The 22,511-nt window shown below is 33.8% G+C and overlaps 1 protein-coding gene across 5 annotated transcripts in view; it reads left to right on the top strand.

Annotated features, from left to right (window-relative positions):
* Positions 1–22,511, top strand: part of LOC150092256 (myb-related protein B-like) — a 248,286-nt gene that overhangs the window by 31,612 nt on the left and 194,163 nt on the right. For 3 of the 5 annotated variants that reach the window (XM_090414885.1, XM_090414886.1, XM_090414887.1), the window contains exons 2-3: positions 3,457–3,559; positions 11,394–11,546. In XM_090414885.1, the coding sequence (XP_090271011.1) occupies positions 3,457–3,559; positions 11,394–11,546 (256 nt within the window). Of the gene's footprint in view, positions 1–3,456; positions 3,560–11,393; positions 11,547–22,368; positions 22,483–22,511 lie in introns of those variants that run through there. The other 2 variants (XM_090414888.1, XM_090414889.1) reach the window with 2 other exon arrangements.

The raw sequence follows: 22,511 nt of genomic DNA, 5'->3' as shown, positions 1-22,511 counted from the left end.
CATCTCCTGTGACTAGGTGAGTGAGACTCTTCACCTTTGTTGCTGTATTGCAACAGATTCCCCATTGCAACAGATTTCTGCTTCAGGTAATTATCTCTCAGCAGCTGTATAAATTCCATTTCTTTCCATCCCTGTCTATGTCCCCCATAGTTGAAATCCCCCATAATAATTACTCAACCTACTCATCATGCTAATTTGTCAATTCATGTCATCTACATTTTGCTTTGTACCTCATGGATTATAGCAGCAACCAATTATATACTTCATCTGGTTGGCTTCTATCTGTTGCATCAGATAGCCTCAAATGAACCGAACTCCGGTATCCTTTGTCCTCCTGATGTATTGCTACTCTTTTTTGGCTATAACTCCTTGCTGTTATAAGCAAAACCTCTGCTTCCCATCCTATCGCTTCTGTCCTCTGTGAAAATATTATATCCTTTGCATTCTATTCCTCTGACTATATCAACCACGGTCAACTAAGTCTCACTAATGTTTAGAACTTTGGCCAAGTTGAGATAACAAATACCAAAAATTCCTCGCAATAATTTTGAATTCTTCTGGCATTAGTATACATAAACTGCATTACTCCCTTTATCCCACAACCTTCCCTGCACCTTATGTTGCTTGGCCTACTAAAATTATGAACCTTCTTACTTTCTCTCTCTTTTTTTTTTGCATATAGTATCAACTCTTTCATATCTTTCTTCTTGCATACCACACTTGTCACCTGCTTAATCATTGTACCAACCAAAATAAATATCTCTTTCACCTTCGCTCTTTGCATCCTTATAGTATCACTAACATCCTTAATGTTGGCACCAGAAAAACAGTTTCACCACATGCTGCTCTTATCAATGAATCACTATACAAAATTTGATCCTTATTCTCAATCTTTTGCTCTTTCATATTCTGCTTTCTCTTCCCTTGTATTTTTTTATATTTCTCTTCCCTTCTTTTGCTTTTGTGTCATACCATCTGTGAGGTGTTTTTCCAGCCACTCAATAGCACATTTTATTTTGTGGAGAACTCTACATAAGTGCTAGCTTTCCTTTACCATCTTCTCATTCTCTTCATTTTCCACTGTTTCATTCTTACAGTCACTCATTTCGCTTGTAACATCAATCTCACCAATCACATTTTCATGCATTTTGTTTTTCAACATACTACTCTCATTCTTCTTACTCTGTTCACTCTTAAACACTTTCGACAAATACGCTCTCCAGTTTAGTTGTCATTCTACGAATTGCATGCATTTTGCACATGCTGTAGTGAACCGAATCACACACGTTGAAATTACCCACCATTGTATTATGTATCAGTGCCATGATGCACAATATACCGTACAGTAAAAGAAAAATATAAATTTTGAAAACCGTAAAATTAAGAATATTACCATTACAATTAAACAAACACCCATAAATATAATAATGCAAAAAGAATTGAGTTAATTATTGTTGAATTCTTTCAAAAAGAACTTACCTTTTTTCACCAAAAATCATGATGTGTAGCACCTTCCACCCTGTAGGCAACTTGTAATGGTATATTTTGTTTGTAAATTCCCTGTGTACTATAACTGATTTGCCTGCATGCAGGATGAAAACTCTGCATTTCTGGGAGAGAAAAAAAAATCTTGCTGCCTCCATATGTGATCTGCTAACTCACTTTCAGTTGAAAAAGTTTATATGAAGATGCATCTCATCATGACGAGAATGGAACTCGGGTCTTTTCATTCAAAGAGTGCAGTGCCCCACCATTATTTCGATTACATACTGTAATCTAGCAAAACATGTCTGCTGTCCTGCATATTACCTGTAGTAAGTTATAAACTCCAGTTACATATAATCTCTGTCTCTTATTAGATAAATTAGCAGAACACAGCCTTACTGATTTATGTCATGACAACTCAGAGGATTTCTGTAATACTGAAGACATGATTAGACTATATCTGGGCTACTGTACTCAGATCTAGTTGCCAGAATTTGAAGAGGAAGTATGGCCACAACAATTATATTAGGACTGAGGAACATTGGCTTTGAGGATAGATTGAAGGCTTGTAATGTGGAGCTTTTTTTTAAAAGGAAGAGATTTTTCAAAGGATAAAACAAAGGGGGAGGGGACAAGGACGACAAGGATCCATCTCTGGAGGTTTAGCAACAGAGTGGTGATTAGGATAATGAATAGTATCGGTATTAGTTTTTTTGTATGGAGAGTGGCAGGTGCATGGAATGTATTACCTGAGGTGGTTGCGGTGATGAAGTGCAACAGTAAATGAGTTTTAAGAAATATATGTGTTATTATTTATAAGGATAGTTATCAGCAATCCAGGATTGGCTTAACTAGGGATTAACATTACAGTATCATAACTTTCTTCATTTTACAAAGAAAGTTTCCTTTAATTGTGAGAATGCCACATTTAAAATATTCGCTTTATGACTTTCCTTGTTCCATTCTGTAACATTTATCCACCAGTTTTACCATTTTACATATTTTGAACATCATTTTGTTCCCCTTTGGCCCTATCTCTGAAGCTTGAATTTCTGCAATAAAAAAAAACCCAAATCTGCAACAAAGTTATCTTCCTAGGTGACTTTAATATCCAACTTCAACTGGTTTTCCTTTTCTGTTTATAGTAACTGTTGATCTAATACAAATTGTCTATCTATCTACCAGAATACTAGATATCCCTGGCTGCTCTCGCAACACCTTGATCTTATCTTAATCATTTCTCTTTCCATGTATAATGTAGATGCCACCTCTCTTCTTGGTAACTCAGACTGTAATGTGCAAGTTTTCTTCCCTTTCCTTGGTGACCATACCTTGTATCCTTTGGCACTACAGCAGTTCTAAGTAGGATAGCTTCCAGGATCTGTACCCTTTCCATTCCATTGTTAGATTACTGTTTCCATTCTTCCAATCTAAACACCTGCTCTGAATAAGTTAGTGAAGTTCCAGTTATAACTTCTGTAACTGGCTCAGAGTAGTTGTTTGGATTTGGAGAGTGGAAAAATCCTGCCCACATCTTAGCCATGGTGTGCCAAGTTATTCCAAGAAAAAAAAAATCAACTACTCACAGTAGCTTAAGAGAAGAACTTGTTTCATTCTAAGCCAACACTGAAGCATATGATAAATGTAGAGCATTCATGAACACATTCAGATTTCATTTTGAAAAGGCAAAATGCAGAAAACTACTTATTTTATAAATTGAAATTATGCCAGTAGTTTTCACTGAGGTCATTAGGTGCAACATTTGTTCTTTAACCTCTCTCTCACATCCAGATGCTACTGTAACATCACCTGAGGATTAGATGATTTTGGTCATCTAGATAGAATATAATAAATAGATAATATTTAATATTTTTAAGGATGGAAATATTTATATTTTGGCAGTACTTAATTTTAATCATAAATTGATGAATAAGTCAAACCTGATTATAAATTGAATATATTTTTTTAAAGATCAGACAGAACTTCATATACTAGTGGGGAAGATGAGGATTCGGATGATTCAATGAATCAGCCAGCTAAAATTATTAACAGAGGTCGCTGGCAAAAGGAAGAGGTAATAGATCTTTATTTCTTATATTTTATTATCATTGCAGTTAAAAATGCACACTTTCAAATTGATATGTATTTTGTACAACTAATATGCAAATATAAGATACTTTTCATATTTCACATTATGATGTGTGGATAAAATTCTTGATCATAGAAAATCTTCTTTTTGGTTATAACTACACTTTATTGGTTTTAAACTTTAAAACTGTTGTTCTGTTCAAGTTATCATATGTGATGATAAATGTGAGAGTATTTAATTTTACTCAAATAAGTGGAGAGTAGTTATTAAATTCAGAATATAGAGTTTAAAACATTTAAAGATATCAAAATCAAATAATTAAAAAAGTTTATATATATATATATATCCTTTAAATCAAGACATGGGATTTTTGTTATATTTCTGAGATTCATATTTTCACTGGTTTTTTCACAGAATTTCATGTGACACTTTTTAGGAATTTTGCAGGATGAATGCAAGTGATTCAAGCAGTTTCAAAAATTTCTTTACAGAAAACCTGTTTGTGGCTATGCCACATGCAAATAATATTTTGTTTCTTTTGAAACCATTTTATTTATGAATTGTTGCCTAGATCTTTATTTCTAGTAACATTACAGTAACATTACACATATGTTACAGTGAAACCAGGCCATATTTGTAAGAATAAAAAGACCCCCCCCCCTCAAAAGAATTGCAGTCCAAAACATTGTATTTTGAAATCGACATGTGAAATTTTAAGCAGATGCTTAAACTCAAATGCCTAAATTGTTTGTATTATGGACTCTGTGGTCATACAGTGTGAACAAAAACCAATCAGCACTGCAATCGAACATTTGTGTTCCTTGCAGAGGCATTTCTGAACTTGGTAGTCAGTGTTTCAATTGAAGACAGAAGATTTTTTTTTCTGCATACACTTCAGCGCTTGGAGATCCTGCTCTGTGATTTCATGTAGCCTCCCAGGTCACGATTGTACTGTTGTTGCTGCTAAGCATTTCTACTTTAGTAACATCACTTAGTTGATCAGGGCAGTACAGCAGAGAAATTTCCTGAACTGAGTGTTGCAAAGGTGACATCATATGATAGTGCTGTGTCAAGTCACCATGCTGTTCTGAATGGTCCATTTTACTGTTAATGTTTCTGTGAAGGTTGCAAGAACATGTGCTTCCTTTTATTTCTTGCATGAGCCATGGTTTATGATGTATATAGCCATATCCACTACTATGAAGGTATGTGTGGATATTTTTGATCAGAGTGTATATATTGAACAATGGGAGGAAGCTTTACAGTCAGCTTTTCAGACTTTCGAGATAACTAATGAGTAACCAGAAGTTATCATAATTAAGAATCAAGAAGAAATCCTAAAAAAACAAAAGTCGAAAGTGGGGAGTAGCACTTCTCAGACCCATTTAGTTATGTCAATGAAATATATAAATTTTTGTATGCTCTAGTAAAAAGGTTAGTGCAATCAAGAAATGTTTGACAGGTTTAGAATGTTGTCTTTAAATATAAATAACTTGAGACATTTATAAGCAGGAATTCTTATTTGAATTAATTTTGTCACTGCATATTAATATAATCCTCTTAGAATAAAAATTTTTCAGATATTAACGGAATAAAGAATTTTGAACTAAGAAAAGTCTAGGGAACAGCAATCTTAATTATTACCACCTTACTTAGAAAGTTTATATAGTTTATATACAGTTTTTCTAAAAAATTTGCATCCTTATGCAAAGGTGTGTATGGAGAGGAAGAGAACTGGTACTGTGGTAAATACACAGGTTTTGATTAAAAGACAGACTGACTGCAGGACATCAGCGATAAGGAGTATTACTTGGAGAAGAAGTCAAATAAGTACTGGACTTGATAAAGCATGTTTTACAATGGCTGATAGATTTATAACTGACTAGAGACCTGTCTTGATAACTTTTAATATATTGCTGATAAAAAGAGTTTCTGGAAGCTTTTTCCACACTTGCTAGGGGAGGCAGAGGAACAGAAATTTGAAAATATTTTAAGCATCCCATTAAAATCACAGAAGAACTAAAAATGAAAAGATTAGAAATAAAGCGTACTTTTTTAATTTCTAACTTAATTTCTAATTTTTAATTAGAAGTAAAGTGTACTTCTAATTTTTAATCTTTCCATTTAGGAATATGTTTACAATATGAATTGTTTTACAATTCTACAATATATTTACAATTTTACAATATATTTTGTATGTATGTGTTGAAGCACAAAATAATATTCAAAGATTTTAAGAATTGTATAAAATGCTAAAGATCTTGTGAATAAATGAGTAGAAAGAAGGAGAGCTATTTTAGAAATAAAAGAAGAGATTACATTAGTGAAAATAAATACAAACTGATAAATTGATGCTGATATGGCTTCAGCATCAATCAAAGAAAGAAATTCTTTCATATGAAGATGCCACCAAATATTGACTGTACATTATTAACAAAGTAATAAATGGTGGATTAAAAAAAAGTAACAAAAAAACTAATAGTATGCTCCAAGCTTTCCTTTACAATTCAACTTAATACTATTAAGAGAGAGTCAAAATTTTTCTGACAACAGACAAACAAAATGTATATGCCTATCTTTTAAAGTGCATTAACTTTAATCAGTTAACTTTTTAAGAAAATGTAGTCAATACTTGGAATTCTGATCTTATTTTGTGTGTATGTATAAATGTAAACTAATTAGTTATTGACATTATGCTGTGCTAATAATTAGGAATCAAGAATTGATAGGAGGTTTTCTTCAGTTAAGTGAAAAAATATGGAAAAGAGTCAGGGTTACAGCTTAAAAAAAATCAAACAACTTGTATGTGCTAAAATGGAAGAGGGAGAAGATTGGGTAGGAAACAGAATCAGCGAAACAGTGCAACTGTTGTAGTAATATCATTTAAGACAAATTTAATTTTTTCAGAGAGAAAACATTAAAAAATAAGATAGGTAGTAAAAACTGGATAAATGGAAAATTGGACAAGTTTCCTTTAGAAGTAGAGCTACTGTTGTATCAACAGTTACGTACACTTCAGGAATACTAAACAAATAGGAAGAACAGAAACTTGTTGGAAAGTTTAAAAATTCTTTTGAATAATAGACAATGGAGTAACTAGAAATCATCTCTATTGAGAGAGAGAGAGAGAGAGAGATATTGGTGCATCCACCAATGAGATGCCCCCTCCCCCAAAACCATCACACTGCTTCCACCATAAGTGTTCCTTTCACAGATATTGGAGAGATGATAACATGTCCCTGGTTCTCTTTACAAAGCAATACCAGACATGTTCTGATTTGGAGAGAACCAGGGACACATCATCCCTCCAATATCTGTGAAAGGGACACTTGTGGTGGAAGTAGTGTGATAATTGAGAAGGTATTTCATTGGGTGGATGTACCAATCTGTATGTGCTTCCTAGCAGAACTATGAATGTTGTAACTAATAGAGATGAGGCCCTGGACTGCTATTTTCATCTGTATGTGAATCCAATAGGGAATAGGGGAGATATCTTACTAGATGATAAAGCTTTGCAGGAGCAAAGATTGTTATTACCAACTGATCTTCTGGACACTATTATAAACAGTATGAAACATTGTTGTGAGCTCTGTATTGCTGTGAAGGGTGACCACATTTCTTATTGAGGGACGTTGACAGTCTCATTTTGACCACTTTTGGTCAAAATGAGACTATCATTTTTTGACTATTGTCTTCTACACCCATTTGTTACTGAATTAAACTATTTATTTCCAATTTTTGGGGTGTTTCACATCTCATATCATGCTGCTTTTCACCAAATTGCATTAAAAATTCTTCATAGAGTTTTTGAGTTATTACAAGTTTTCTTTTTGTTCCTTAATTTATCGAAACCACTATATATGTTATGCTTCAGCTATCTATTATCTTGAGTATTGCTGTAACCTTTTTCTTGGTGTAGTATAACCTTTTGTTGTCCCTATGTGAGAACCTCAATCAACCAATCTTAGCTATCTGGCTGGACATATTTATTTAAATTCAGTGTTTGGAATTCTTATAAAAAGTTTTCAAGCCATCTCAGTTTTTTTTGTCTTAATCAGACTGTTTGCAGGGACAGAATGTTTTGAAATGATGCAAATCAATAACTTTGCACTGTCTGGATGGAATATAATGAATGACATTTTGCATTTCAGGTTGTTTACTAACTACTGCTAAATTCAGTTTTGCTTATTAGAGCATTAAAGTTGGGTTGATCATTTTTGTGAAATTTGATAGATGACTTAAAATGATAGTGTAATTCCACACTCTCTGGTGAAATTTATTCATATTTGATATATAGGGTCTCTGCTAAACTTTATCACATCATTTCAGTTTAGGTTTCAGTTCACACCATTTTTAGTTGTAAAATTTGGGCAAAACAGAGTGATCTATAGTACATAAGCCAAAAGATGGTTCAAGATTCAGTGAAAAATGCCACATTTTAAAAGAATGCTGTTATGAAATGCAACCTTTTTATGATTGTTTTCAGTCATTCCCATGATTGATGGCATTATTTGAAGCTTTCATTTATTGTTTTTACTGACAGAATATTAATCTAATAACAAATGATGGCACAAGAAGGCAAATTTTCTCTTTTATCCTATGTTCAAACTTTGTCATTCCTCTTGATAGCTGAATCTCTAATATATTAGGTTTAATTATTTCAGCACGAAGATTTTAGCCATAAATGAAACTAAGCGGCATTTTCTTTCCTCAGTGGAAAAGGAAATGCAATTTCATCTATTTCAAAGTTATTATAAATTATAAAAATCTTGAAAAGCAAAGCAATTTTGGTAATGGAGCTGTCCCTCTATTCAACTTAGGCTGGAAAAAAAAGGTATAAATTAAATTTATTAAGTTAAAGAATGATCATTAATTTGACATACTTATGTATGTATTTGGGTTTATTCATGTTTTTTTGGCTATCTGATAAATATTTTATGCCCAGATATCAGTTTTTCATCTTCAGCACTTCTGAATTATATACTGTCTCATCTCAGATCAAGTTGTACCAAGTGCTATATCATCCTTACCTTAAAAAAAAAAAAAAAAAAACCATACACAGGTATGTCAAATTAAATAATCCTTTAACATAATAAAGCTCATTTAATTTATACCTTTTTTCTACTTAAGTTGGATAGAAAGGCCACTCCATTACCAAAATGGCTTTGCTTTTCCATATTGAGAACAAATATTAGGAGCATCATGAATTTTTCTAAATTGAAAGTCATCATCATCATCATCATCCATATCCAGGATTTAGACCTAGCATGGCCTGGTCTAAATAATGTTCTGGCCTTAGAAGTCATCATTGAATCGTTTAAGAGGATGTCCTGGTTTTCTTTTTCCCAATGGCTTGTACTTTAAGGCTTGTTTTGGTAATCTTTCTGTTTTCATTCTTTGAACATGTTCCATCCATTTATGTTTATATTTTTTAATTTTTTCTATTACTGGTTCTTGGTTTAATTCTTTCATAATTTCTTAATTTCTTTTGTGATCAAATAGGGTATACTTTGCAGTTTTTCTCATAAACTTCATTTCTGCTGTTGTTAATCTTTGTTTGTCTTTTTGTTTTATTGTCCAGATTTCACTTCCATACATTAAGACTGGTAGGGCTAATGTATTGTATACTTTTAGTTTGGTTTGTTTTTGAACTAGGTTTGGTTTAAATATAGAGTTAATTACACCTGCTATTTTTAAATATTTTGCAATTTTTACGTTTATATCTTTTTCATTTTCATATGTGATCGTACATCCTAGGTAGTTAAATGAATTCACCTGCTCTAAGATCTTGCTATCTATTACTATTTTAGTTCTTGCTGGATCTTGTCCTTTAAAGGCCATAGTTTTTGATTTTTCTGTTGATATTATCATACCATAATCTTTGGATATCTCATTTAGATCTAAAATAGCTTTTTGTAGTTTATCTTCAGAATTTGTAATTATTATTTGGTTGTCAGCAAAGAGGAGAGTGTTTAAGTTTATTGTAGGAGAAAGTTTAATTCCTTGATGTAAATTTTTATTCCATTTTATTATTATTTCATTTAAGTAGATATTAAAAAGAGTTGCTGAGAGGGGACATCCCTGTCGGACCCCTTGGTTTATCTCTCTCGTATATGATAGCTCGTGATTTAATCTTATTTGTATTTGATTATTTTCATATATACTTGTGATAGCTTTTAGGATATTATTTGGTATTTGTCTTTCTTTTAACATGTTAAATAATATGTTTCTTTTAACTTTGTCAAATGCTTTTTCAAAGTCAATAAATGCAATATGTGTTTCTAAATTGTATTCTCTCCTTTTCTCTATTATTAATTTTAGGCAAAAGGCCGGTTCTATACATGATCGTCCTTTTCTAAATCCATTCTGTACTTCTAAAATAAAGTTTTCAGAATATTTCATTAGTTTGCTATTTAAGATTCTGCTATATATTTTGTAACAGGAATTTAGTATACTGATACCTCTATAGTTTTTAGGCTCATCTCTATTACCTTTTTTAAAGATAGGAATCACAATTAGTTTTGTCCATTCTATTGGGGGGATACCAGTTGAATAAATTTTGTTTAAAAATAATAAGAGTCTGTCTTTGAATCTTGTTCCTGCATATTTATATCATTCTGAAATATAGTTTATCTTCTCCAGGTGATTTTCCGTTTCTTGTTTCTTTCAGTCTGATTTCTAATTCTTCTTTAGTTATTTCCTTTTCATTTTCGTTAATTGTTTGCCAGTTGTCTTTTTTAAAATATTTGTCTGTCCACAATTCTGTGTAGTAATTTAGAAATTCTTCTAATTTCAATTCAGTGTTTAATTTTATATTTTCTTTGGTATCTGCATTTAAGTGTTTCAAAATTTTATATACATTGGGTCTTATTTTATATAAATCATGTTCTAAATTAGAAACAAATTTGTTCCATGATTCTCTATGTCTTTTTTTGACTTCTCTTTTAGCTATGGCTCTTATTCTTTTATATTCTATTTCATCTTCTAATCTTTTACTGCTTAACCATTTGTGATAGGCTTCTTTTTTCTTTTTGATTATTTCTTACATTGTATCATCCCAGATCTTCAGTTTTTCCCTTTTATTGAATTTTTTGGTCTTTCCTAAGCTTTCATTTGCTGCTGCATTTAGTATTGTTTTTATATTAAGCCATTCTATTTCTATTTCTTCATTTTGTTTTATTTTATCTAGATATTGGTTTATTCTTTGTTCATATAGCCATTGTACATTTGTGTCATTCAATAGTCTAGTTTTATAAACAAATGTTTCAATTTTTCTTTCTGTTCTTGTTACTTGTAGCCATTTAGGTGGTAATCTTAATTTTATTTTAACAAGGAAGTGGTCACTGCTTATTTCATATCCTCTGTGAACTCTAACATCTAGTGAAAATTTTGATGTCTTTTCATTTAATATAAAGTAATCTAATATTGATTTCCATCTAAATTGAAAGTACAAATTATAATTTTTCAACTTCTTTACTTGTTAATTTCTGGTATGATTAGTGTGAAAGAGACTTTTAAGAATGATGGAAAATTTTTAAGCTTTGATTTAAATTCAATACATTAAAATTAATCTGATTCACCTTCTTTTGCTTTATTTCAAAACAAAAATTTTCAATTGTTACTCACCAAAATTATTAAAAAAAGTTCTATTTAGCCTTTTTTCACAGCATAAAAGTCTAATTAACTTTGATTATATAAGAGTATAAAATATTTATACTCTTATATAATCTCACTCTGTTTATTGAAATTTTGCTGTTAAACTACTGGAAAGTAGCAGGTTCCAACTCTTCTAAAATTTTATTTATATTTTCCTATCTAGGATGAGAAATTAAAGAATCTTGTAGATATTTATGGTGACTCCAGTTGGAATCTGATAGCCAGCTTTTTTTGTGATCGTAGTGATGTACAGTGCCAGCAGAGGTGGCAGAAGGTTGTAAATCCTGATTTAGTTAAAGGACCTTGGACAAAAGAGGTATGTAGAGTATTAATGGTTATGTATAATAGTTACACCTGCACATAACCAGGAGCCATTGTATATAACATATTATACTGTGGTTCTCATTTATGTACAAATGTAAATGAAATCTCTAGACATTTATGAACGATATATAATATCTAATGTTGTTTAGTTCTTGTTTTAATTTTTACCTCAGGAGGAGAGTATTGTTGGTGATCATAGAAAAATGTTGGAGTAACAGATATAATATGTAACCGAAATGCTGGCCTGGCTGGCCAAGTGGTTAGCGTATCCGCTCTCCAGCCAAAAGGCTGTGGGTTTGAATCTCGCTGTGGGCATGGATGTTTGTGATTGTCTGTGAAAATACTAGTGGTGGTAGTGGGAGGTAGATGGCATTGGTGTAGATGATGATGGTAGTTGCAGTTCATTGTAGTTGGTGGATTGAGTGATGGAAACAGAGTTGTAGAGTAGGTCCCCTCTCTGGAGGTGTCAGGTAATAATAATAATAATAATAATAAATATGATAGGATGAATTAATTTCATAATCATGAAACTACATTCTATTTGGTAGAAGTAAGTGGTTGACACATTAGGGTTATTTATATAAGGAAGGGGAGCATTCTTTTGCTCATATCACATGATTTTCATGATACATGTAATACCATTATAACTGGGGACACTGATTTCTAAATAATTATTTTAATATATATTTGCTAATTGATGTCCGTGTTCATTTTTCATTTTAGCTCAGTTGAAATGAAGTCAATATAATTCATTGAAACTGAACAGATATGACTATTTAACTTCATTTATATTGAAATTACAATAATCTCTCACTGTAATAAATTCACAGAGACCATTGGAATAGTTTGCTTTTATAAATCTCCTAAAGCATATGATTATTGCTGTGTTACTCAAGACCTTTCAGTAGTCTTTTTATATCATAATCATAATATTTTCTGATCTTATGAATTAATTATATTCTTGATTTAATCCTTTATCCAAGTGTAATCTTCACAACTAGGCTACTTGTATATAGAGACTACTGACTTCACATCAGTTACCTTAGTATCCCATAATGCAAACCACACACACCCTTATGCATTATGGGAAGGGCTGCTACCAAGACTGGTAACAGCCCTTCCCATAATGCATAAGGGTGCCTCTACAAAAACTGAGTGATCTACAAGATTACTCTAAATCTCAAAGGGTGACCCCAAAGGATCACTACTAAACTCCTTACACCTGACCTGAATCACTCCAGGACAGGAAACTCAGCAAAACCAAAGACAAACATTAATAAATGTTATCAGTGGCAGTCAGTCCCTGAAGAGACACCAAGATTAAAGTTATGCAGAAATCATATATTTTATATATACAAGTAGTCAAAAGGTCATTGATGATGAAGTAGTCAAAAGGTGTCACACCTTATTATTAAAATACTCTGGATTAGAGATAGATATCAAAAGTTTTTTCACTTGGTTATATTATAAATTAAAGATATCAAGAAATTATATTCTTGGCATTCACAAAGTATATGCTTTGCATTATGTGATGCTAAGGATAGCTTTTATATATAAGTAACCCAGTCATGAAGATACTTCATGCACAATCATTGTTTGCTATCTTTAATTTATAGTATAACAAAGTGAAAAAAGCTTTTAATATCTATCTCTAATCCAGAGTATTTAAATAATATGGCGTGTCACCTTTTGGCTACTTGTATATATGAAATATATTACTTTAACCTTGGTGTACTTTCTGGGTCTGGCTCTCACTGATGCACTTTTGTGCTGAAGAGGGAAATTTACTGAAGTAGTTGCCATGGTGGTGTGGCCACTGAAGTTGATGCCCTTCCCTGGGATATGAGTGGCCCTGCTCAGTGGTGGGGTGAGCCTGCCATTGGGTAGAGCACTACTGAGGACTCTTCTTGATAGAAGGGCAAGCCTGTCACTGAGTGGAACCACTGCTGAGTTATGAATTAAATTATTTTTCAGGTCACTTGTCGAGATTAGAGTGGTCTGGGGGATCATGTGAGTTTTTAGAGAATTCCCTTTACTTATATAGTGGGTAGTAGCCCTTCCCATAATGTATAGCATTATACATTATGCTATAATGTATAATGTATAATTATAATTATGCTATGCATAATGTATAGCATTATACATTTTCATAAAGGTGTATGAATTGACGTAAATTATTAGCCTGTATATACAAGTAGCCGAGTCGTGAAGATATTTCATGCACAATCATTGTTTGCTTACACTTGGATAAAGGATTAAACCAAGAATATACTTTCTTGCAATCTTTAATTTATAATATTAAAGGCCATCCTGGTTGGCCGAGTGGTTAGCGTATCTGCTCTCCAGCCAAAAGGCTGTGGGTTTGAATCCCGCCATGGGCATGGATGTTTGTCTGTGAAAAATACTAGTAGTGGTGGTGGGCAGTAGATGGCGTTGGTGGATTGAGTGGTGGAGACAGAGAGCAGGTCACCTCCCTCGATGAGTCTTTGGACTCCCTGAAGGTGTCAGTAATAATAATAATAATATAACCAAGTGAAAAAACTTTCACTTTCAGATCTTATTTTAGGTCTTCTAAGGAAGTTCTTTACTGTATCAATCCACTTAGATGTTCTTTCTCTGAGTCTTTTTCCAGCCATTCTGTCAAATAAAACACTTGTTTTATTAATCTTTCCTCTTCTGTTCTATTTAAGTGATCACATTTCCTGAGGTTAGCTCTGCTCACACACTCCTGCACTATGAAGTTTCTTCCTAACATCCTCATTTTTAATATTATTATTATTAAGAGAGACCTCCAGGGAGTCAGAGACTCATCGAGGGAGGCCACATATTATACACACCAGCTATCATACTTATTCTTGAATTCATTCACATTGCTTGCATTCACAACATCCAATGGCAATCCATTCCAATCAGGCACCACCCTCTGAGAGAAAAATCTAGCTCTCACACCCTTCTTAGCGGCCTTCATTCTCAGCTTCCAAGGATGCCCTCTCGTCCTTTCCCCACCCTCCATAAATTGAAACATTCCATCAATTGAAATCCTGTATGACCCTTTCAGAAGTTTGTAAGTCTCAATCATATAACCCCTGTTTGCTAGTGTCTGACATTGCCATCTGTTTTCACTCTCTAATCTTTCTCAGAACTCTGATATCTGTGGTCTCCAATTTTTAAGTATTTTATTTCCAACTCATCTCTTAGATCCATAAGTTAAAACTGGTTTGAATACTTTTTTTTTTGTATATAGATGGTGTAGTGTTTTGACTAATTTTTCTCTTATTCCATATTAATTAATTCAGATAGTAACTGCTATGGTTGGTTTCTTGCCATAGCTGTTTTGCTAATTCTGTTGTTTATTTTCATATTTAAGTTGCCCTCTTCACTAAATATTGTGCCTAAATTTGGTATGAAAATGAGCAATAAAAGCACAAAGATTATGAAAATTAGCAGGAAGACTGAAAACATCAACTGCATTCTGAATGGAGAACTTAGAAGCGCTGGATTAGTATCTCTGATTTTGATATCAGGTTTAATGTCATATTTCTTTCATAATGTTCCATAGATGATTAATAACAGCAGAGATAATGTGTATCCTTATCTCCCACCTGATTTTACATCAAACCGTTTTCCTGTAACTCCTTCAACTAACTAATGACTTATAACTCAAATATAGACTATGTTTTGTTCAATATAATGTCCCTTTACACCATCAAACAAAACTCTAGAATCTGCAATCAACTAGAGATAGCTATGTTAAAGATACCAAGCAATTTTAAACCTGGTTTTACTCCATTTTTCCCAAGTAAGCAAACAGACAAAATGTCAAGTTTGCGCCTGCAATCGATGCAAGACTAGCTGATCCCACAGGTAGTGCAAGACCAAGGCAACTCGTGGTAAAGGTGGAGCAAGCTCTGATCACTAATCTTAATATTTACCCTTAATGCCAAAACACATCTCCAAGAAGGGGATGTATGATGTTTTGTATTAAAGACAAGGGGCCACTACCCAGACCGGTTTCGACCTTTATTGAGGTCTCATCAGTGGGAGCCAGGCTAGAAATACCAAGATTTAGTAATGCAGAGCTTGTAAGTATTTTACCAAAACAAGTTACCATAAGGTGTTATAACCTTATTAAATAAAAATCTCAGGAGGAGATATAAATGTAGAAAGTATTTTTAACTTGGGTATAGTTATGTTAAAGATACAAATACTGAGATTTTTATAACACCTTATGGTAACTTGTTTTGGTAAAATACTTACAAGCTCTGCATTACTAAATCTTGGTATTTCTAGCCTGGCTCCCACTGATGAGACCTCAATAAAGGTCGAAACCGGTCTGGGTAGTGGCCCCTTGCCTTTTAATACAAAACATCATACATCCCCTTCTTGGAGATGTGTTTTGGCATTAAGGATAAATATTAAGATTAGTGATCAGAGCTTGCTCCACCTTTACCACGAGTTGCCTTGGTCTTGCACTACCTGCGGGATCAGCTAGTCTTGCATCAATTGCAGGCGCAAACTTGACATTTTGTGTGTTTGCTTACTAGGGAAAAATGGAGTAAAACCAGGTTTAAAATTGCTTGGTATCTTTAACATAACTATACCCAAGTTAAAAATACTTTCTACATAAATTAGAGATAGCTGTTGATATACATAAGGAACAGAGGTAAAAGAAAAAGAACAAAGCCTTCTAGTATTTAGGTTATGTGCTAGTTTAAATTCATTATTAGGTTTAATGGAATTAATACAGCAGAGAGGAGCAATAATATGTGCATATACACACACGCAATGAGTAGGCTGACTTGAATGGACATGCCTGAGATCTGTCCTCTTTTTACCTTGATATTTACCTTGATGTGGTATTGAAGGAAAACTGGATATTTCCAGTTCCGACATAGCTTGGTACTAGATACAATGGAAGTGTCACTTTTAGAAACAAGTAGCAAAGCAGTAAGTGCATTTTCTTAAACTTTGCACCTTTAGAAAACTTAGCAATTCAATAGGAAAGTTGTAATACTACAACATTTGATTAACACTAAGATGGTAGCATGGGACAAATTAGAGTTCAAAAAAGTCCTCGATTTGCTGTGTAATGTTGAAAAATAAGTGGTAATTTAAGAAATGATTTAAAAAAGGACATACTATCTTCAGTGAGTGAACTAACGAAGGTATTCAATGAAATGAAAAATGAAACAAAAGTATCAAAAGAATTACACTTTATTACAAACAAGCAGGAACAGGCTAATTTAGCTCAGCCTACTCAGCTATACTCACAAGTCGTTAAAAACAGTGCTAAAAACAAACATGAATCTGAAAACGGTTTTTGCTATAAATTAATAGTGAAACCAATAGCTTAACTAAACAGTGAAGAAACCAAAAATATCATAAAAATAGACCCGAGAAAAATCAAAATCGGAATCACAAAAATGAAAAGTATTAATAATGGAAGAATCTTAATTGAATCTAAAAAGAAAAGACCGACATAGACTTGCTACATAACGAAATCTCTAAGGAATTCAAAGACACATTAGTAGCAAATCCCAGTAAGAAACATCTTTCAAGGCTAATTATATATGATTTCCCAGCAAAATCGATACGAACAATGCAATTGACTCAATACGCATGCAGAATGAAGAACTTTTCAGTGGCGATACAAAGATGACACAGAAATTCATCATGACAAATAAAAAAATGAACAAGAGAAACTTAATTATGGAAGTTCAATCTAACAGTGTGGACCAAATTGCTGAAAACTGGTGTTAAAATGCTGTTGAGAATTTGCCATTGTGCAGACTATATAAGCGTTCTGAGGTGCTTCAACTGCAATAAGTTCTACCATCATACATAAGACTGTAGGGGAAAAAACTACCTGTCCATTCTGCTCTAAGGAACACAAGTTCAGCAAGTCCCCATGAAATGAGTCTGAGATGAACTGTATAAATTACCAAAATAAAGCATGCCAAAACAAAAAATGACTACAAACACATGGCACACTAAATGAAGACTGCCCGATATACAACTACTATAGACAGCTCAAAATTCAAAACATAGATTATGGAAAGCAATAATAAAGTTAGCAGAAACAGTACTACTACTCTGGTATGCCTTCAAATAAATCTTTGATGCTCTGTCAAGGCTGTAAATAACTTATCAGAACACATAAATAGAAAAAATATAGGACCAGCATTAATACAAGAACTTTACAACATCAATAACAAAATATGTGGCTATCCAAGTAATTATAAAATATTTTCCAAAGGATCAGAAAGAAAGAGAGCTATATCATGGTCAACTCTGAAGTCAAGGCAATATTAATTTCTCAGTAGAGCAATGAGGACTTGGTACTTATCGAAATTACGTAAATTGGAATTAAAACTTTTGCTGCAAGTATGTATCCAGATTATCATACTGACATAAAATACAACTTAGAAAAAATGGGAAACATCATGGATTTTACCATCAATCACTGTCTAATTCTTTGAATGGATAGTAATGCCTGTTTGGTTTTATAGTTTAGCAAGAGCAAATTTTAGAAAATTTTAGCATCAAATTCCCTACACTGCAATACCCCATTATTTGAAAATATTAGAGGAAGCGGCTTCATTGATCTGACAAAAGCAAACAATGCTATTTTACCCTGGGTTTCTGAATGAAGATGCAAGGAAGAGGAAAGCTGTTCTGATCATCGCATATTAAGTTTCATCATCAATAACAAAAATTTAAATAGAATAGAATAAACCATCACATTAACATCAAGTACTTCGCCAACAGCACCAATCTAGACATATTTGTAAACGCATTAAAAAGAGAATTTGCATGCCTAATCTCAGACTATCACTTAAAGGGATCAGCAAACAATAGCTCAGCTTAGACAAGAACCTAGCCATCTGGGCATCAGCACAAGCCTTCTGTGCTTTCATCAGGTCTGAAAAAATCCAATGACCAAACACTCAGAACAACCAAGAAGCTAAACATTGATGGAAGAAAATCAGTACCTTTGTGGAATGACAAACTAACAGTCCTAAGAAAACGTGTAAACTCACTCAGACGACTATATCAAAGAACATACAATAATCAAGATTTTAAGACAGAGTAGAAGACAGAACTACTCTAAAGCCAAATACAGTTATCAGTCTAAAATTACAAACAGCAAGCAAGAATAAGGCAACACCTATATTATCAACTATTAAGATAATAGAGTATATGTGTTGCGCAGTGGGCGGTGGCCAGGAGACAGACCTGGAGCTTGGAAGGAAATGTCATCAGGAAGGTGAGAGACTTTAGATACTTAGGTTCGACAGTGGAAGAAGATGGAGGAGGTGAGAAGGAAGTGGGATGCAGGATACAAGCAGGTTGGAGGAACTGGAGGGAGATGGCTGGAGTGTTATGCGATAAGAGGGTGCCGATCAATCTGAAAGGCAAAATTTATAGGACAGTAGTTAGGCCAACTATGACATATGCTATAGAAACTGTGGCCCTGAGGAAAAATAACATTAGCAGGATGGAAGTAGCAGAGATGAGAATGCTTAGGTGGATGTGCGGTGTGACCAGAAAGGATCATCTGAGAAATGACTATGTCAGGGGAACAGTGAAAGTTACGAACTTAGGAGCGAAAATACAGGAGGCAAGGTTGAGATGGTTTGGTCATGTGATGAGGAGGGAGGACGAATATGTGGGAAGAAGGGTCATGCAGATGGATGTGCAAGGAAGGCGGAAGCGTGGGTGGCCAAAGAAGAGATGGAGGGAGCTGATAGAAGAGGACTTGAAGATGAAGAACCTGGATGTGGTGACAGCCCAAGACAGGAAGGTGTGGAGGAGACTCATAACAAACAGTGCAATAATAACAAACTTCTGCAGCTTCTCCCACTTAAGTGGGAGAAGCTGCAGAAGAAGAAGAAGAAGATAATAGACAGCTCCTACACTAAGAACTTAGCAGAAACTGCAGCTATTATGATAAACAAGTTTACTCCTGATGATGACAAATCAATAGATGAAGAAACCCACAAAACTTAGAGACAAAGAATGGAAACAGACATAGACACTTGTAATGATGATTTATTTGCAACTAATAAAATTGAGTCAATATTAAGATCAATGGATCCAAGAAAAACTCCCAGAGAGGATGGAATAACCAGCGAGATACTCCTGAGAGTGTTTGTCGAATTCCTCGAATTCATAACAGCAGTTTACAAATGAATGCCTGAAAATTGGGTCAATTCCTTTATTATGGAAATCCTCTAAAATTATACCCATAATCAAACCAGGAAAATTTTGTCAGAAACATCCGACAAAATTTGCAAATGCAAGCTAATCAGTCTCATAAATGTTGCTGGTAAGGTACTAGAAAACTGCTCTGATGAATTGAATAATACACTTTGTATGTCCAAAAAATTTACTCTACCTTACAAAAAATAATTTTACAGATAGAAGAGCAACCATGACATTAAAAACAACAGCTGTAACGAAAGAAACCTGTGGACTAGGTTTCTGGAACATTCAGTACAACTTGCTATTAAGACTTCCTTTCACTATTGAAACAAAAGTCATAGCTTTCGCCAATGATGTGATGATAATGATTTGGGAATGTGACAAAAAAAAAAAATTACCTTCAACAAGCACATTTCATATGTTGCTGAAAAAAGATTACAAATAGTTAACCTTCTAGCTAAGTTGGCAAGGATAAAGTGGGATTAGGCCAATGAGAGCCAAAAACAATATATATTGGAACTATACTACCATTGATATCTTATGCTGCACCTGCCTGGTGGAGCATAATGAACATAATGCATGTTCATTTTAATGAACATGCATTAAAATCAAAGAAAAGCCAACAAAGGCTAAACAGAGTTCAGTTCCTTATAGCCATATGAATAATTCAAGGATACAGGATAGTATCTTTTGAGGCATCTTGCGCTATTGCTGGTCTAACACCGATCTTCCTGAAAATGCAAGAATTCTCTCTCTCTCTTTTATATACGAAGTCACTTTTGGAAGATATAGTGGAAATTCCAACATTAATCGAAATTGCTACAAATGTGTGCTTCACTACAGTAGGTGGCCTTACCCAGCAAAGAAAACATATATCAAGGAGAAAGAAAGTTCTGAAAGTGATGATTTCCTTATATACACTGATGGAAGCAAAACTGAAGGGAACATCGGTTGTTCTTTCATTACATATTAAAGACATTCCATTATACAAGAAAGCTGCTCTAGAATGCATCCCTTCTGTTCCAACAACAATGCAGAACATCTTGCTACAGTTCAGTCACTTATGTATATCCTGGAATTAGAACTCAACACCTCTCATCAGAAGACAGCAACTATTTACAGTAACAGTAGAAGCACTATAGATGGCATAAAAAACCACAACAACCATATATCATTAATAGAATAGACAAGAAATTGTTTGGAATCTCACTCTAGAGGGATGGGAAATCAAGTTCTACTGGGTGAAGGCACATACTGGGCTAGCAGGAAATGAGAGAGCAGATCAGCTGGCTAAAGAAGCTGCTATAAACAAATGTCTAAGAACAAGTTACCAAAAGTAACTTGTAACTTGGCAAGAATTCTTGCCAAATATCAGAAGCAGACTCCAGCTGAAAAAACATGCTCTCCAGGTTTAACCACTCTACTTTGAAGCTGGCTGCCCCTTCCTTATACACTCTCCTAAGGATTCACTCCCTCTCCTCTCTGTTTTCAGGACATGGAAAATTACGACACTACCTACACATATGCCACATCCTGAAATCCCTCATTATGCATTTCTTGCTTGCACCTTCAACAGACTGTCGATCATATACTTGATGACTGTCAGCTACTAGACTTCATCCAGATGGCCCTAATATAACACATCATCACTTCTGGAGACAAGTGGCCAGTGTAAAAACAGAGACTTATGCAAAAGTATTACTCAGAATTAATTAATTTTGCAAATAAGATCAACTTTCGGCAATGTAAATTACTGATATTGTGTGAATTATATATATACATATAAAAGTGGATGGTTGGAATACATACATATAGATGTAAAGATATAAATGTAAATATGAATGTCAATACAAAAATATGAATATAAATGTTAATCAGTACTTGGAAGGTAATGTAATATATGCATTGTATGCAATGGAACATGTAGGAAATAAATTACCTACTGGTTGGGTTACTATTGGGAGGAAAATGCAAACACACACACCACTCAAAACAATAAATGGGAAAAAACTAGACTAAAAGGCTAAAGTCCTAAGAAGGGTACCTTCACCTCAACAGCCAGTACCCCATGATCCTGTTCACCATAGAGAGAGAGAGAGAGAGAAAAAAAAGAAATAATAGGCTTGTCTTTTCTAGATACACACATCTTCCCTATGGCACCCTTTTTTTTCAGTTTACAGAAAATCTATCATCTCCCCATCCTCAGCAGTATGGTGTTATTATCAAAATCCATGTCAACAGAGCCTCCAACCTCTGTTCCACCCAGGCTTCCCTTTCAGCCGAACTCTTCTTTATTCGCCAGACCTTCCTGTCCAATGCTTACATGCTAAAAAGATTAACAAATTAGTTTTTCCTTCTTTCTTCTCACATCCCTCTCAACAAACAGACTAAGTAATGCTATTACTATTCTCTATATCTGGGGAAATTCAGAAAAAATTAGCCAGAACTCTAAAAAAAAAAAAAAAAAACAATAATCTCTGTACTGCTTTCCATTCTCATCTGAAGCTGGCTGCCCCTTCCTTATACACTCTCCTAAGGATCCACTCCTTCTCCTCTCTGTTCTCAGTGTTTACAAGGTTCCTTGTTCTTGCAGATTATCTTATTATGGTCATATTGGGAAATTTGCCAACATCTGCCTAGAACACAAGAAGTTATCTGCCGCCATAACTGTGATCAGTCTTGCTTAGCCGATATGCTTTGGATATCTTCCACAGAATCAAATGGTAAAAACTACTGTGCTTACTGTAACAAA

This window comes from Typopeltis vanoorti, chromosome 26 (genome assembly GCF_054136105.1).
Source record: "Typopeltis vanoorti isolate ZY-2024b chromosome 26, IOZ_Tvanoo_1.0, whole genome shotgun sequence".
NCBI lineage: Eukaryota > Metazoa > Arthropoda > Arachnida > Uropygi > Thelyphonidae > Typopeltis > Typopeltis vanoorti.
Note: the sequence above shows the minus strand (reverse complement) of the source record. Positions and strands in the feature narration are given on the sequence as shown.